General features: G+C 37.4%; 1 protein-coding gene across 2 annotated transcripts in view; it reads left to right on the forward strand.

Moving 5' to 3' along the window:
• Window positions 1-18,926, forward strand: part of LOC106056784 (glutamate receptor-like) — a 112,437-nt gene that overhangs the window by 46,385 nt on the left and 47,126 nt on the right. For both annotated transcript variants that reach the window (XM_056039406.1, XM_013213633.2), the window contains exon 3: window positions 2,890-3,135. In XM_056039406.1, coding sequence (XP_055895381.1) covers window positions 2,890-3,135 — 246 coding nt within the window. The remainder of the gene's footprint in view (window positions 1-2,889; window positions 3,136-18,926) is intronic.

The following is an 18,926-nucleotide window of genomic DNA, read 5'->3' on the forward strand; positions in this document are numbered from 1 at the left end:
ATTTCACAGTCAACTTTACTAACAGTTTGTTTAAAGGGTGAGGTTGAAAATAGGACTATATATTCGTCTATATTTCGTTTCTTTTTTTTTTTTTTTTGGGGGGGGGGGGGGGGTTCTAGGAAAGATGAAAAAATACAAAACAAAGAAGTTAAAAATCCTTTCAAAGAGGAATTGACTAAGATAACAATGCTCTTCAAAGTAATCCGGAAATAGACAGCTACCTAAAGCAACCAATCAGACTTGGAAGATTTTTTTTCTCCTTCTCAAACTAAAGAGCGGTGCGATGTCACATTATACCAAATTGGTTTGTCAGAGTGTCAGATCAACCGGAAAGAGGCTGGGACGAAATAAGATGGCCCTATTATTTGGTCGAAAGTAATTTACGTATGGAAGTAGGGGGGAAGTAAAATGGTCACTGGTCAAAGGTCTACCAATAAAAAAAAGGTCGAATGTAATTGAAGTACTTGTGAGCCACTCCATCAGACATTTACATAGCAAAGAAACATTTACTTCGCCTGAGCTGTCGAGGTATACATGACATTTTCTTTTCAGACTATACAGAAAACTGATTTCAAACCTTGCGATCTATGGGGCAGATGATGTTAAGGTCATCAGTTTCTTTGGCCAACGGTTAACGAGCAGGGTGCCATGTGGCCAACACAACGACTAAACGCCTTTACTTTCCCCAACAAAAGTCAGGTACCCATTAGAGTTGGGTAGACTGAAAGAGCGCCCTAAAATCCTGAAATTCAGAATCCCATTCTTATCGAGATTCTAACCCAGGACCCAAGGCTCGAAAGCCAAGCGCTTAACCACTCAGCCTCTAGATTAGTGTGTCATTTTAAACCAAAATCTTCTGTGTCACTGAGAGGGACTTAAATTGCAGGCTCGATTTCCAGATGTCAGGTTTCCATAGAGGCTTTCATGACACTCTAGTCACATCTTTTAAGAAACAGTTTAAATTTATTGTAATGTGACTCTAGTCATATCTGAACATGTCTTGTAATGTGACTCTTGTCCTATCTGAACATGTCTTGTAATGTGACTCTTGTCCTATCTGAACATGTCTTGTAATGTGACTCTTGTCCTATCTGAACATGTCTTCTTCATAAACGAAATAAAAAATGTAAAATTAGAAACACATGAAAAAGAAACTGAGAGAAAAACACACAGATACAGAGAGAGAGAGAAAGAAAGAGAGAGAGAGAAAGAAAAAAGGGAGAAAAAAAGAGACAGAGTGACAGAGAGACACAGAGAAAAATAGAAAGAGACAGGCAGTGGGAGAGAGAGAGAGTGACAGAAAGAGAGACAGACAGATAGAGAAAGGAATAAAGAGACTTTACTACAAAAGCCAAACAGACAGACTGATGAAGAAAAAGAGAGAGAGAGAGCAAGATAAGATAAGATTGAATATTTATCACAACATATTATCTTCTCATTCTAATATGAATGTAAATCATTAATCACAGACCAAGTACTAAAACAATGTCTGCTCCCAGACGAATGCTTGTTAATATAATTGATACTCCGTTCAATGAAATGGAAAAAAAGAAATATTACACTTATTCCAATCCACACAAGTATTCAGAACTTTTTTTTAAAAAAAAACGTGGCCACTGAGAGCCGGACATATCGATTACAGAAATCAGCTTGTCATGGTCTAGATGGCCAAAGCTTTTATTCCTAAGTGAGTGATGTAGACACATTTTTTTTTAAAGGCGTACAGAAACATTCACTGGCTTTCCAAAGGTTTCATCACAGCCTGATCCCAGCTTCAAATATACACCATTCACACAATGAAGAGAGGCGCAGTGGCTGAAGTGGTAAAGTCTCCGAACTAAAGGGTACCGGCTCAAATCCCGGTGAAGGCTGTTATTTTAAATTACAGGATCCTTTGGGCGCCTTTGAGTTCACCCAGCTCTAATAGGTACCTGACATTAGTTTGTGCTGGCTACATGACACCATCGCGAACCGTGGGCCACAGAAACAGAAGACCTTTACATCATCTGCCCTATAGACCACTAGGTCTGAAAGGGAAGTTTATTTAATAATGAAAAGTTGTTTGGAGATTGAAAGTAAATCGTACCTCAACCCCAAAGGATTTAGTCGAACCTCGTAGATATCTATAAAGTGTTTTACTGGACGAGCTGCAGTGTATAATGGCAGGTTCATTGAAGTGGGCAGGGATCAAAGTGTAAATGCATCAAATCATCGACCAACTTTTTGCAGGGGAAATAAAAATTTTAAGTTAAAACATAATTTACTTGTAGGTGTGTATTTCGTTGACTTGTAGCACCAAACTGCTAGTAGAAAACTCAAGCGCTGTAGTCATAATATATCTATAAATGAGAAGCACATTTTAAAATTATTTGATCTAGCCTCGCTTGCACAAACAATCAGCTGCCAGCTGGCTAAGGAACACCAGTTCATGATTTTTCCTAAGGGTTGACTCCGAAGTTTTTCCCAAGTTTGGGTCTAGCTGTAAGGAAACATATGTTAGTATTAAGAGATTTCCTACTCCTGTGTGGGTACCCAATCAAAGGCTAATGAAGCAAACTTGTCAAGGCGAATTTCACCGAACACAATATCTGAGCTACATGTAATGGCCAGGAGTTGGACTGGTTGTCAAAGGCTATTTCCATTAATTTCGTTTTATAAGTATTTGACTGCTTATATCTATTACCACTTACAGCAATAATCAGAAAAAAAAGCGCAGATAACTGCGAAATCATTGCGGATCGATTGAAAGAGGAAAACAGCATTACCGAACCTTACCGGAAATGCATCATATGTTTAAAGAAAAAAAAAAGACTAGTCTGATGCAAACAGATTTTAATAAGAACTTAAAATGCTTACACTAAGGTTCTAACTTTTATTTTATCTCCCCAGTATGTTATCACCTATCGAGGGGAGGACTGGCTATCTTTGGAGTATCCAACGCTACCTCCTTGGCCACCATCCAGTCGTACACAGACACATTCAGCGTCCCGTTCGTCAGCATCAGTATGCCTCAAAACAACTCCAACAACCATTCCTACCAGATCTACATGCGCCCCATGTACATCAACGCTCTGGTGGACGTCATGTTCCACTACAAGTGGGAGAGAGTTGCCTTCTACTACGACACAGACGAAGGTAAGAAATTAGCCTTGATGAGGGCTGGGAAGGGTGTTACAATAGACTTTGGTGTTGTATACGCAAGGATAAAGCCAGAAGCCAAATTTTATAACCCAATATCCAAACGTTTGACGAATATCCTTTTTTTTTGTTAAAAAAAACCATGGAATTTATCTTTACGAAACAAAATATTTTATTCCTTCAAAAAAATAATCATAAAAACAAGTAATATACAGACATTTTGTTTTGTTTCAAGATAATGACTTTTGTAAGAGCGATGATTTGGTTTTCTTTATGATTAAAAAATAATTTAGTCCAATGTGTACGAAAGTGTCTTACAATTCTTTGAAATTGACGAGCTTCACCTATCCCTTTGTCTGTTGAACCGTTTGGGCACCACACAAGATCTGTCGACCACGTTTCTCCATTCCTCTCTGTCTTTTGCTTTGGATAGAGTTTCATTCAGCGACAGGCATGTCCTTTCTTTTATGTTGTCTTCCCATCGCTTTGTCTATCCGCCTCTTCTTCTTTTTTCCTGGTACTGTTCGCTGAAGGAAAGTCTCAGTGAGTCCTGAGGATCTTGTAAAGTAAAGTAAAGTTTCCATTTCAGATATTGTGGTCTATAGGATTGATGATGTAAAGTTCATCTGTTTCTGTAGCCCACATTTAACGAGGGTGTCATGTGGCCAGCATAACGACCATTAGAGCTGGGTGGACTCAGAGGCGCCCAAAGATCCCGACTATAAAAATCCCAGTATTCACCAGGACTTTGTGATGTGGCCATAGAGCTTAAGTTTATCATTTTTGACAGTGGTAAGCAGGTCATCGTGGGTTCCAATCGCTGTATTAATCCTGTTTCTAATCTCTTCAGTTGTGAAACTTTAGTACAAAGTGATACAAATCTATGAATCTGGTAGAAAGGCCAATGAAGATATCAAGAAGACCAAATGAACGATCCACTCGCAGCATGAGATCTTCATCATAACAGAGGATCTTAGTGACTACATCAACTGAAGTGCTGCCATAATAAACTCGAGGCAATGTGGCAGGTTTACGTCTCGCGTTGTACTGCTGACAAAATAAAACTGTGACATTAACTCTTACAGACATAATTCCTTGAACCAATGTATAATTGCACGTTTACAAATGACATTAAAGTAGCTTTCTGTTTGGGTGGCCCAGCAAGGCTTATGTTCATTAGTCATACATGGCACAATAACATTACATTTTATCTGTTTTAATCTGTATCTAGATGCAATTTTTTTTTCTGATAGAAATTTTACTATGCCTATGTTTTTATACAATTTTCAGAGAGAGGTAGAGAGAGAGAGAGAGAGAGAGAGAGAGAGAGAGGGAGGCAGGGAGAGAGAGAGGGAAGGAAAATAGATAAAAAGAGAAACAGAAGTGTATAGATATTTAGACAAAGAGATAGAGTTGGGGATAGAGTGAAAAGGAAGAAGATAGAAAAAGAGAGACAGAAATGTATAGATATATAGACACAGAGGGGGTGAGTGAGAGAAAGAGAGAGAATGAAGAGGAAGAAAAAGAAGAAGAAGAGAAGTAGGAATACAAGAAAGACTAGAAGAAGAGATTAGACAGACAGAACATGGAGAGATAGAATGCAAAGTAAGACATACACTGTTTTGATTGTATAAACCTTTGTGGGTTTTTTTTTTGTTGCATTTTGTTTGGTTCCAATCGTTGTATGCCGAAATTCAATACAAATGCTGAGGAGACTTTGTTTAAGTCTCTGGTCATGACTTCAAGAATGAAGCAACCTAAACAAATAATATAATGACTTGGCTTTTATAGATGGTAAAAAACAACATTTATTCACGCAATTCACGGTGTAAGTGTACAATAAATCAATCCGAAACAGATCGGAGCGTGTCGTTAAGACAAAAACAATACATTAAAGGTCTCCCACAATGCTCTGCAACAGCTTTATACTTCCTCTTCATTGAAATGTCCTATCAGACCTCTTCAACCTCAACAAACATTGTTGGCACTAAACAGTCTTGTTTCAAGTAAAAAGAAACAACCAAAATACTTAGTAGAAGCAAGATGAGTCCATAAATGAAGTATCTACAAAAAAAGAATATTTCAATTATCATTGCTTATATAAACTACCAGAGATTATCTATCAAACTATCAGACACAATTACAGACTATACATAATCACAGACTATTAGACAATCACAGACTTTTATCATCATCATCAGTCTTTTTTGTTCTTCGTGGAAGGCATCAGTAAAAAAAAAAAGCTACTTCCCATTCCCACCAGTGTCTTGCTAGTCTTTTGTGTCTCATTTCTTTTGTGTCTCATTTCTTTCCTGCCCTCTCCAGTATCCAATCCCAGACTCTCAGAAAACCACAGACTGGCTATACTCAATCAAACTATTAAAACTATCAGACCTGACTATAATAGACTATTACTATTAAGGACTATCACAGATTATCTTAGCTTTAAATCAGTTGATCTTACTGATGCTTTACCTGGAAATGCCCAAGTCATCTCATCTCACATGTCCCTTGACTTTTGTCTTAGGACTGCTGTGACCGTTCGAATAACCAGATCCCTCCACTTTTCCCTGCTGTTCTTAGCAGGATGTCAAGCGAGAGGCCGGTCCATTCTTTGTCCAGCCAGCATTTCTTTTTATGACTCTCACTTTTTGCTCCGTCCACTGTACCATGTAGGATGACTTTTGACAATGAGTCATGTCTTACAATATAAACCAAGCCAGCTCAGCTTTTGTATCTTCAAAGTATTGGAGAGTTCTTCCTTTTTGCCATCTAGAGTGTTGACTTGTAAATTGCTCAATAAAAATATTTAGCTATTGTCCTTGAATGGAAAGATTAAGGTAGAGTGCAGACTTTTACTTGACTTGGCAGAATCTTTAACAGCGATCCTGTCACACGCACACAATTACATCCGGTTATGGTTTTATTACGGATTGTAATCGATTCTCAGAAATGGTAAAATGATTTTTATAAGAATTTAATTTGACTTCAGAAATTTATTTCTTTTCACGTCGATATTTTGTTATTAATTTTTATTTTATTTTCTCAGAATCTATTTGTTTTTCATTTGACTCGTCAGTTGTTTTTTCTTAATCTAGCGTAATGTAACATCATTCGATATGACAGAAAAATAGCTCGCTCTAGCTTTCTAATGCATCCAGTGTAGAGAACCAGGGATGTGTCGATAATATATGCTTTTTAAAAGTTTTTTTTTAGATTACAGACGTCAATCTAGTCATGCATGTTAACATTAATAACAATATTAATAATTTAATTTATAGAGCGCTTTTAACAAGCAGGATGCAGGGTCAAAGCGCTGTGATAACATTACAAACATAAACACGAGAGCTAAAATCAGTAACTTAAACTATTATTACCAAACCTCTATTCAACTCGCAACTTCATGAAAACAAAAACCTTCTGGGTGGGCAAAGGGTTTGTTGAAACCTGGACACGGATCTCGAAAACGGCTCAAACGATTTTCCTAGAAATTTGACAGTTGATTAATATCGCCGAGAAAAGAATTGCTAGCTCGTTAGCCTCGTTTGGAAAACTGTATTTTGACAGTTATCATTTGTCAAAGTAAAAAAAGAAATGTTAATTTGGTCAGATAAAGAGAAAATATTTATCTTCAACAGACTTCCATTTGTAGCTCAAATTTGTTTAAAATTGAGTTGGCAACACTAAATTTATATTTCGCTTCCTTTACATTGAATACTTCATCGTTTGATTCCCTACTATTGACCCTGTTGTAACAATGATTTACAAAAGACTAGACTAGAAACACCCCGAACTCATTGGCATGAACCTTTCAGGAACCCGACTTGATTCTATTGTAGACACAATTTTTTAAATTAAGAAAATGTCTGTGCTCTAGATTCTGTCCTCGACGTTGAAATTAAAGGAAATAAATCTTGACAAAACTTGTAATTTACAAATGTATTGCTTACATTCATCCCTTGGATCAAATGTATGCTCTCCCTTGTCTGGGGGGTAACACGAGGAGGACGGGCGACCCTCTAGAGTTGGCTAAACATCAGACACAAAATAAAATAAATTAAAACCCAGTACACATCCAGTGCCAACGATAAATGGGGGAGATTTTTTTTCCCTGGTTACATCTGATGTCTGAATGTGGAACAGTTAACAAGACAACCGCGTGACCTCAATGACCAATGGGGTCAAATAGATTTCTTTTTCTCTTTTTTTTTTTTCCTCCAGAACTGAAAACACTGTTACGTCTGCGTATTGGGAGGCAAAGGACCAGGTCATAAATAAGAAACGGTTGTTTTACGGGAGGGAGAAATCTCTACACAAGTGAAGGTGGAGAGGGGGGGGGCGGTGCTGAGTATTGCCTCCAAGAATTTCCTTTTTTTTTCAGGACACAATAAAGTGATGCCCCATTCATTGCCGTGAGTGATGTGTGAATTCAGACCAGCTTTAAGTTGAGTTTAATGGGTGTCAGGGACATGACTTGTCCATTTCACACCAAGCGTACCATCTAATACAACACGACAACTGTCTGGTCAAAGTGTGTTTACCTAGAGCATCCACGACGGACTAAAAGGGCAAATAAGTAAAGACCGTAAAGATGTACTGAGTTTAGGGAATTGGAGACTATAATGTTCTAGAAGATAGACGAAAACCCAAGGGATGAGGTTATGTGGTTCGAACTAAAACATTGGTGTGTAACCATGAAGAGAGGGGAACAAGGGAGCTAATTAAGAAACTTTCATTGTCGACCAGGCGATAAAATATTATTTCAAATTTATTCCAAGACATCATTGTAGTAAATACATGAATGAAGTTTGTGTTTCTCTTATTGTTTAACCATTATCAAGTATCATATTATCAAGAAGCCATATCAGTAGACGCCTTCGCTGGTTTTGACATGCACATCGAAGGCCTCAGTGCTGACTACCAAAATATATATATAGAAGGTAGGAGAGCTGTACATTATCCGCTCTTTGCACTATTCTAGGCAGAGTGACATGAAGCTTTTCAAGACCTACATCGGTAGCTTGGAGACTCAACCTGCCGCAGTCAAAATAGTTAACTTATTGGACGTTATTTTACTATAGAGCGTGAAAATGTAAGTGAACATGAGTTAGTTATAACCAATTAGAGATAGAGAGTTGTAGTTTGTTGAAAGAAGTTAGATGCCAGTATGTAGCCAAGAGATGTAGTAGGAGAATTTTAGTTGAACAGTCGACAGTAGTTAGAGTTGAACTGTGTTTGTCGAAGTCAAGCCTTATTAGTGGAAGTTTGTAAGTTGAAGTTTTTTGTTTTATGTGAACTCAAGAAGGGGACTTGGTGTGATATAAAAGTATTTTATGTGAAGCAAGACGTTATTATGTTCATCAACATCTTCATGAAAACTGGATTGATATTGTGACGACTTTGGAGTAGACTAAAGAAAGTGAACTCACCGATTGTCAGGTCGCCGATATCCTTCTGGTTGCAGAAGCACAATCCACTACGAACAGTCAATACTCCAAGTAATCGAAATAATTTCACAGTCCACCTAATCGAAATGTACATACATCTATCCACAAAAACCGATTCAAGAAAAACAATCCTCCGTTGAAAAATCCGCGATCATAACTCCAGTTACTTTACACATCAACACACTCGCTCAGGTCAGTTTCGCCTCCAAACTTAAACAAAATTCAAAAAGTTTTCGCAAGGAAAAAAATGGTCAGTCGGGGGGAACAAGTTTACAACAATATCATGGAAATAAACTTCAATTTTATTACTTTCTACAAGCAGTCTGTCTTATTTACATGTCGCAAGTTGTTCCTGTCACTGTTGTCAGTACTGTAATGCTGCTTATGAATGGCAAGTCTACAAGAAATCTGCCTATGAGCATCCTACAAAATTGATGTCATCAACAACCATTTCAGTAACAGAACCACTGGAAAGATCCACATAGACGGCAAGCATAAAGGAAGTGTCCTGTCCTTCAGGACAACAGGACATCGCATCGGGCAAATCTTCTTGACAATCGTAACCACAAGTCGGAGCACTTATCACACGAAAATGCAGCCACACAAATGCACTTTCTTTCTCATTGTAATGCGTGGGACATTTAAAAAAAAAAGAACTACCGATGTTAAATAGATATATCTTGTGAGTTTACGAACATTACAGCTAACATTAAGGTAGATTTGAACTCTAGATTCTCATTTCACGTATTGCATGGCTTCTGAAACTGGGTCCCGGGTTCGAATCCTGATGAAGACCGAGATTTTTAATTTCAATATCTTCGGGCGCCTTTGAGTAAAGTAAAGGGGGTTGGTCGTTGTGCTGGCCACATGACACCCTCGTTAACCGTGGGCCACAGAAACAGATGACCTTTACATCAGCTGCCTTATAGACCGCATGGTCTGAAAGTGGAACTTTACTTTATTGCGTGGCCACATCATTTTATTAGATGCATTTTTTTCCATTTTTAAAGTCTCCAACAGTTTTGATTATTAAATCCACAAAATTATGAAAGGTACAGAGTATTTTTCCTGATAATACCATTCATCAAATCTAACTGGCTTATTCCTTTTCTTATGTCTATCCTTTCTCTTGCGTTACTATTGCAGTATACTCTCTTTGTGTAATTCAATTTTTTTTTCTTTTTGTTCACTTCATATAAAGAGATGCCTAGCAATGTGGTAATAATAATTGTATCTTGCCTCTAAACATTTATTCCGCCTTTTCTATTTGTCCCTTTTGTTTCCGTCCAGTACAGAGTAATCGAACTTTGCAAGTGACATGGAAAGCTGAGACCAATGGTTACTAGATATTGGGTGTCGCTTTCTCTGGCAGGGCGGATACTTGAAACCCCACTCGTATCCCCCACACCCTTGTAGAGCTTGGCAAAGGCTGAAGGTCATGGATTAGTTGGCCAGAAGCGCCTGGAAGAGACGAAACGAGGAAAAAAAATGCGCTTCGGTTTATCGGGCTTGCAATCGATGACATTTTGACCTGAATAGGAGGTCAAAGGTTGTAGAGTCGTAGTAATCTCCACCCACCCACCCCCCTTTCTTTATTCATTTTTGTCCTAGTAATGATCGTTTATAAATGACTTAAATCGTTGTGGTTTTGCCTTTAGATTTATAACTACACTAGCCGGACATTACCCGCGGCCTGCGGGCCTTAGTTTGCGTTTACTAATCTAGTGGATTGGATTTAGATGTATGTTAAACTTAGCTAATGATCCTTTCAAGTTTTTATCGCCACGAAAATAAAATTAGTTTTGCGAAAATGGGTTTACCCTTTAAGCCGATAAATTCATATCTATTTAAAACGAAAGGAGCGATAGATGAATGGGATATAAAATACAATTAAAACGAGTTTACCCGATTTGTTAAATAAATGGGATTCTAAAGTACGCCAGACTTCTAAAGACTTCTAAATTCGCATATATAAGGAACGAATTTATGTAAAATGCTTTTGAAACACAAATTTGAAGTTTAATTTTATTAAATAATGAAATCAATAGACTATATTTTGTATTTTCATGTGTCAAAGTAAAAATCTATCTGTGCAAAGTGTAGTTCTTAAAATTAGATCTAGATCCTTTCGATCTTCTCTCTTGCAAACATGGTTAGCATGGCCTAGATCCATGAATTAATAATACTTTCATAGAGTTGAGCAACTTTTTTTTTTTGAGGGTCTTTAGTTTGTTTTTGGGCTACTACACATACGTCACGGTTCCAGTTAGTACACAAGGAACATTTGTGCCAAGTTTTATCAAGATTGGTCAAACGGTTCTAATTTCTATGCGTAACAAACATACATACATACGCCTTACTTTCTGCTTTATAGTATACTAGACATATGTTACCCGCGACCCGCGGGTCTTTATTTAGGCATTACTGTCGATATATTCACTGAGAGTGTTTTGTAAACAATTAAACGAAATAATAATGTAATAAGTCAATGTAAAAATGGTGTGAATGAAGCTATCAAATCAAAATAGCTAATAGGCTTAAATCTATTTTTTTTTCAAATTAAAACATTTGATTGTAGTCCTACATATATTTGATTAAAAATTGAGATGAATAGACTTAATTTTGTATGTTCATGTGTTAAAGTAAAAAGTAGATCTTGAGGTAGACATAGATCTAAATCTACACTAATCTAGTTGCCTTTTATAGAGTTCATTCTGTGTTGCGCATGCGTGACCTTTTTTCATGAATGAATATAGGCCTATCTCAACACGGCTACGCAGCTTTATTTATTGAACAGCGAACGAATGTATTAAAAATGCTTTAGAAAAACAAATTTTAATGCTAATTTTATTAAAATATGAAATGAATGGACAATAATTTGTATGTTTATGTGTTAAAGCATAAAACTATCTTTGCGAAAAGAAGTTGTATCATCTTAGAGTTCAATAAGAGTTTTAGACCTAGGCCTAGGAATAGACTCAGTAGAGAGATGTGTTAATCACTGTTAATGTGTAACCATTTGGTAATGTCTAATGAAAGGATGTTCGCCAGACATTACCCGCGGCCTGCGGGTCTAAGTTTGTGTTTACTAATCTAGTGGATTGGATTTAGATGTATGTTAAACTTAACTAATGATCCTTTCAAGTTTTTTCTCTTTCACTACGAAAATAAAATTAGGTTTGCGAAAATGGGATTACCCATTATATCTATTAAAAACGAAAAGAGCGATAGCTTTGTAAAATGAATGGGATTATAAAGTGAACAATTAAACGAAATAATTTTTAGTACGCGATCCATGAATGAATATAGATCTAGGCCTATCTCAACTCGGCTTCGCAGCTTTCGTAAACGAATGTAGCTTTAGAAAACCAAATTTGAATGTTTATTTGATCAAAATATGAAATGAATGGACTTTAATTAATATGTTTATGTGTTAAAGTATAAAACTATCTGTGCCAAGAGAAGTTTTATCATCTTAGAGTTGAATTAGAGTTTTAGATCTAGGGATGGGATTATAAAGTAAACAATTAAACGAATTAATATTTAGTACGCGATTCATTACGGTATTGTCTAATGAAAGAATGTTCGTCAGGAAATCTGTAGTCACAGATATAAGGAACTAATTTATGTAAAAAATGCTTTTGAAACACAAAATTGAAGGTTAATTTTATTATATAATGAAATCAATGGATCTTCTTTTGTAATTTCATGTGTCAAAGTAAAAAACTATCTGCGCAAAGTGTATTTCTTAAAATTAGATCTAGGTCTAAATCCTTTCTATCTTTTCTTATGTCAACATTGTAGACATGGCCTAGATCCATAAAATACTATAGCTGTAATAGAGTCGGACAACTTTATTTTTTTGAGAGTCTTACATTTGTTTTAGGGCTACAATACATTCATTAAGGTCTAAGTTGGTACCCAAGGAACATTCCTGCCTAGTTTTATCAAGATTGGTCAAGCGGTTTTGATGTCTATAAGTAACATACATACATACATACACCTCACATTCTACTTTATAATATAGAAAGATATACAAAGATAAGATAAAACACTGTATACAATTCCATCTTTAATTGTAGGAAAGACACTGCCGCACTGTCTTTACGCAATAACAAGTCCTAACCACACTTTCGGTAAACACCAAATCAATTTCTTAGCTACATTTTTTTTCGCGTCTTTATGAAATAAAGTATTTGATTCAACGCATTAATCAAATCATAACAAAATATATTTTTGTTTGTTTCATGTCTTTAAGTTCATTAGCTTTATTTCATCTTTTTCATTATTATTTGTTTTGACCCTGTACTCTTTGCCCTTCGGAAACGAAAAACAAACATGTCATTTCTTTCAAATAGCCTTCAGAATTCCGCCTGACCAACCTCTTCCTCCCTCCACCCCAGGTGAACCTCCCAGGTCCAGCTGCTAGAGACTCTCTCCGATGTAGACATTGGAAAATCCTTTCAAGAGATTTAAGTTTTTCACTTCGTTTCTGCTCTCCTTTGAATCCACACGATGATGTTTATCATGTTCATTCTTGGGCGAACTTAATCTGATTGGCCAGTTTCGCTCCACTGCCTGTTCTCTCTGGAGTTCTGTGTCTTGGAAAAGATATTTGAGTTTTTTTTCTTGGCCAAATGCGTTATGCAGCTTCCTGTCGTCTGCTTTATAGATAGAACGATACACCGACAACTAATAGAGAAAAAGGATGTCTGCTTCAGACTAAAGGGCAAGAGGAAATAGTACAGAAAGAATGAAGGAATATCAGGGACTGTGGGATTGTAACAATGAGGAGAAGAGATGTTATAATAAAGCTAATTAGGTTGGGGTCGAAATTTGGAGATCCTTTTGAAAAATCACATTAAATTCATAGGATAATGAATTTGGACTAAAAATTATGAAAAAAAAATAACAATCTGGTTGTCATAAAAAATTAAACGTAACTTCTTGTTCAACCCTAAAACTAACCAATTCTAAATCTGTAAATATACAAGGTTCCCCTTTCAGATTTTGCGATCTATAGGGCAGATGACCATTTGTTTCTGTTGTTCACGGTTAACTAGGGTGTCATGTAGCCATCTCAATGACCAACCACCTTTAATTTTCCTCAACTAACGTCAAGTACTCCATTAGGCGCTCAAGGATAATTAAAAAATCCAGTCTTCACCAAGATTCATATCCGGGACCCCCGGTTGCCACAGCGCTGATTGGTAATATTAGCACCACAAGTGGCTTTTACTTTAATATAATTGAAGTCCCCTTTATTATCTCTCATAGTTTTACAAGGGTACATATTTTTAAATTTAAAGCTTTATGAGATGTACTACCCAGTGCCTAGATTATAGGTGAAACAAATAAATGATAGAGAGTAAAAGTCACGAGGAAATTTTAGTTTGAGAATTACGAACGAAATGACGAATCAGCCAAAACGAGTCAGACTACAATGTAAGAATTGAACAGTTGTTTACAGAACTTACAGAGGTAACAACTTTTTAAAAATGTATTTCTAAATAAAATCAAGTGAACAAATTTAACCAAATAAAATTCAGACTGCATTGAAAAAATATAACTGCCGCATATAGGATGGTATAATGGCTGTACAAACATAGTATGACTGTATCCATGATTTTATTACTGCATTGACCCTAGACGTCCCTGATCATAGACTCAATAGATATCTGAGAATATTATCATAGGACACTTTCACATTTAGAGAGTTGATGAGTTGATTTGAGAAATCTTTATTAATTAAGTACGAACAGTTTTTCTTTCATTTCCCCACTTTACACACTTTTTTTTTCTTAATAAACTGTCTAAATCTGTGTGACTTCACGATAACTGTGAGTCTGGACGATGAATTATCTCCCATCACAGTCTTGTTAACAAAAAATGAAATACCGTAACTAAAAATTGTAAAAGATATATTGCAAGATGTTGAAATTTGAAAGGCACGATGGAAACACACTAGGACACCGAAGACATTAAAAGAAAAATTGTTTGATTTACATTAAGAACATTTAAAGACACACTCAGGCCCATTGTAACATACATTGATTATCACAGTCAGAGAGGCACTAAAATACACATTAGTTGACAATTATTTACAATTGTAAGACTCACTTAGATACGGATAACAAGACATTACAAGACCTAATAAAACGTATTAGGTATGCCAAGACAACAAATATCATTGTATGCGTTGAGTAGAGCTAAAGATAATCAATAAAAGCCCAGCGGAGCTTAAAATAAATTTAGATTTTGCAGTAGTGAAAATCAGTGGCGTCACTAGCTTGGGTGTCACCCGGTGCGGACCGCACCCCGCACCCCTCTAGTGACGCCACTGGTGATAATCCAACTAATTCTTGAAATATTGTTACGATTCTCTCCTTCTAATCAGGCCTTCTGTAAACACTGCTAAACACAACACAACACATCAACAACCTGACAACAAGAGCTCCACAATAATCTGGTACTTTAATAAGGGTCAAATAAAAACAGCCAATACTGCGGGCAATACGATACAATTGGCAACACAATCAACTGCTACAACGTTAGACTATATATCACTGTACTAAACTCATAACTCTACTGTCTCTTCCTGGACTCGCACGTTTCACTGGAGGACTGCACCAGGACCGACTTCATGGCTGACTAACAGTCCCGGTCTCAACGCTCTCCGGTCTTGAACTGCCCTTTTCCTACACACTGTGTCTCTGGTCTGCGCAGGCTTATGATCAGACGACCATAACACGGGCGCTATTCACGTGCAACGTTCATGCCAGTACTGTCCCTTGCCTTTCAATATAGTACGCTAAACTGTATTACTGGCCTGTGTCACATACGTCAGCTGTTCACACACATTTAACCCCTTTGCGTCGCGAATAGGGTTATAACCATATTAAAATATTTATTGGTTTAAAGTGGATTTTAGATTATTGCAAACTAATTCACAAACTAATTTACAAATTCAAAGCTACTCTAGTATACTATAATGACGTCAACTCTCATCAATGTATATTATCATTAAGTGACACATTAGACACATATTAAGAGACGAGTCAAGTGCCACTCTATTATCAACAGACACACCATCATCATCAACTTTCGTAATGAGGTGGCCTCTTCAAATCAAAGGTAAGGGCGTAGAATACAGCCCCCCCCCGGCCTCCCCATTTTATATATCCTCCCCTCTCCATCACCATTGACACCGGTGGCTTCTAAATTTCCTAGTCGTCTGCTGATCAACCGTTTCACAAAAGATATACGGTATCGATCGGGTAGCGCTCCGCATCCGGCGAAGTATCAATGAAATAAAGGCCCCGGTCTTAATGGTGCTTCGCGAACACTTGTCAAGAAAACAGCCCTTACCACGAGGGGTTGGTTTGTGAAAGGGGAAATGACGGGGTGGATGAATTGAACATGAAAAACGGGGGAGGAGGCGGAATCTAACCTGTAATAACAGCAAGCAGAATCCTTATTACGGAGAAAGGAGGAGTGAATATAAGCAAGAAGGTAAAGAAGAAGGGACATAATCCAAGAAAGTTGAAAATGAGTAACTATCTCATAGTTTTTGTTACTTTTATAATTAATATTATACAGAGCACGGGGGGGGGGGCAAGGGGGGAATAACAACACAGAATCTAATTACTAGTTTCTATATACAATTTTAGATCTTGGTGACAGGTTTCCACTGACTCAACTTCTAATATTCTTTTGATGAATGCTGTCAATGTTTTAATGGAAATTCTGTTGTTTTTTAACTTAAAAAAAAAGATTAATTGGATTTCATTTTTTTTTTCCTAAAGAATTATTTGATAGCAAGTATTAAAAGAAGACAATTTTTTTTAGCCTAGACGACGTAAGCACATCACATTTTTCGAGCATGATTTACTGTTGTATTTTGTTGAATTATGTCTTTTCAATTAAAATTGAAATGAAAAGTTTACAAAATAAAACTATGTAGAGAAACTGATACTTGAAAAACAAATTTCGAACGAAAGAAAGAATCATCCAAAACAAGTCTCGAAGCAAGGTGTCAGACTTCAATGTAAGAATCGAACAGTTGCTTACAGGACTTACAGATGTCAAATTGTATTTGTCTTACACATTTCTGAGTGCAGTATTTAGAAAGCATCCACACAATCCTGATGCAGTCCCAGCTGCGATGGGCAGGACACTTCTGCAGAATGGAAGACCGCCCCAACCCTAAACGACTCCTGTATGGCTAATTAAAGGACGCTTTAGGGACACCATCACAGCTTCTTTGAAAGCGTTCAGCATAACCCAGCCACCTGGGAGACAGAGGCACATGACAGAGCATCATGGCGTCGCGCTTTGAAAACTGGCGCACAAATTGCTGAGGAAAAGAGAACAGCGCTTGGCAGAAGAAAAGCGCCAGAGAAGAAAAGCAAGGCCAGTGACACTAGCTCCAGCTGGAATAACCTGCCTAGTGTGCAGCCGAACATCGCGGGCTCACATAGGTCTCACCAGCCACATGAGGAGGCACAAAACCCCAGAGCAAAGCCCTCAGCACCCTGGATGACAAAAGTGATCATCATCGAATCACGATGGAGGAACTATATTATTTAGAAATAGAAGCATATTAGCGGTCATGGGCGTAGCCAGGGGGGGGTTCTTGGGGTTCAAACCCCCCCCGAAATGAAATCCCCCCCCCCCGCAGGGGGGGTGTCGGAGTTATGTGACTGATTTTTTGCTTTAATTTTGTTTATTTTAGGTGAAATTTAAATACTAAACCATCACTAGCCCTAGCACAGCCAAGGGGATTTTGAGTTTAAAAACCCCTACCAGGGGGTTTTGAGTTGGAACCCCCCTACTAGGGGGTTTAGAGGGGTTTTGAGTTTGAAAACCCATACTAAGGGGTTTTGAGTTTAAAACCCCCTACAAGGGGTTTTGAGTTTGAAAACCCCTACAAGGGATTTTTTCATTTAAATCCCCCTCTTCTATAAAACAAAAACAAAATTTACGATAAACCCCTCTTCAACATACAGAAGTAAATTACACACTCAAAATTGTATGATCGTAGCCAAAGGGGTTTTAAATTTAAACCCTTCTTCAGCTGGGTTTGAAGCTAAAAATACCTCTTCAATATAAAAAAAAAAGCAAATTACGCACTCAAAATGCTATGAGCATAGCCAAAGGGTTTTTTAGTTTAAACCTCCCGCCAGCGGGGTTTGAAGCTAAAAAATAAATCTTCAAAATAAAAAAAGAATCAAATTTCGCAATCAAAATGCTATGAGCGTAGCCAAGCTTATTGGGTGTTTTGAGTTTAAATTTCCCTTCAGAGGGTTTGATGCTAAAAAATTCCTCTTCAATATAAAAAAAATCAAATTACACACTCAATTCTTTTAGCGTAGCCAAGCCAATGGGAGGTTTTGAGTTTTAACCCCTCTCCTCCAGATGGCTTTTTGAAAAGCTTAATACCCCTCAAGATAGTTTTGAGTTTAAAATCCCCCTTCAAAGCGTTTTAAGGTTAAAAGTCTCTCTCTTCAATATTATTTCTAAAGCAAACTACAGTCACCAAATTCTATGACTGTAGCTAAATGTGGTTTTGACTTTAAAAGAAACAAAAAAACTCCAGATATATTTTAGTTTAACCCCCAACAGATGATTTTGACGATAAAACTTCCCTTTTCGATATAACATCTAACGCTAAATAGTCACCTAATTCCAAAATCGTAGTCAAGAGAAGGTACACATATCTACCAGTGGCTGGGCTCCATTGATAAAGTGCAATGAAATTGAAAAGCACTAAATGTGGCTCTACAAAGATGGCTAAGACGGATTTTAGGAGTCATTTATAGAGATCGGGTCTAAATCAAGGAAATCCTATGCCGAAATGGGAGTCGACACCTTAGTAAGGTTGTGACAGAGCGTCACATGAGGTTTGCGGGACATGTTCTCCGACAAAATGAATTACGCATAATAAGAGTTGCGATGACATCCTAGTACAACTTGGCGCCACACTTTCATGGAGGTCCTTAGAGCAGGTGGGAAGATGCTTCGGACATTGCCAGTGACAGATTTTTGTGGAAACAGCTTGCCAGCAAATGCGCCGAACGGCGCGGGAGTGTCTAAGTCAGTAAGAATAGCACATTAGGTTTTTCAATATAAAACTTGTTAATAGCAAAATAATGCACTGTAGGTACCTCAGAATATGCATTTAGTTGGTTTTCAAAACCAGAAATAGTGCTTGGCGGCGGGGCTTCGCCCCGCGCAGGCGAGCTCTCAGCGTTCCCCCAGACTCCTTGCTGGCAAGGGCGAGGAGTTTTCATTTTTTTCACTAACTCCAGGAGGAACCTATTCTTGGGCACAATAAACGTC

The sequence above is a fragment of the Biomphalaria glabrata genome, chromosome 8 (genome assembly GCF_947242115.1).
Source record: "Biomphalaria glabrata chromosome 8, xgBioGlab47.1, whole genome shotgun sequence".
Taxonomy (NCBI): domain Eukaryota; kingdom Metazoa; phylum Mollusca; class Gastropoda; family Planorbidae; genus Biomphalaria; species Biomphalaria glabrata.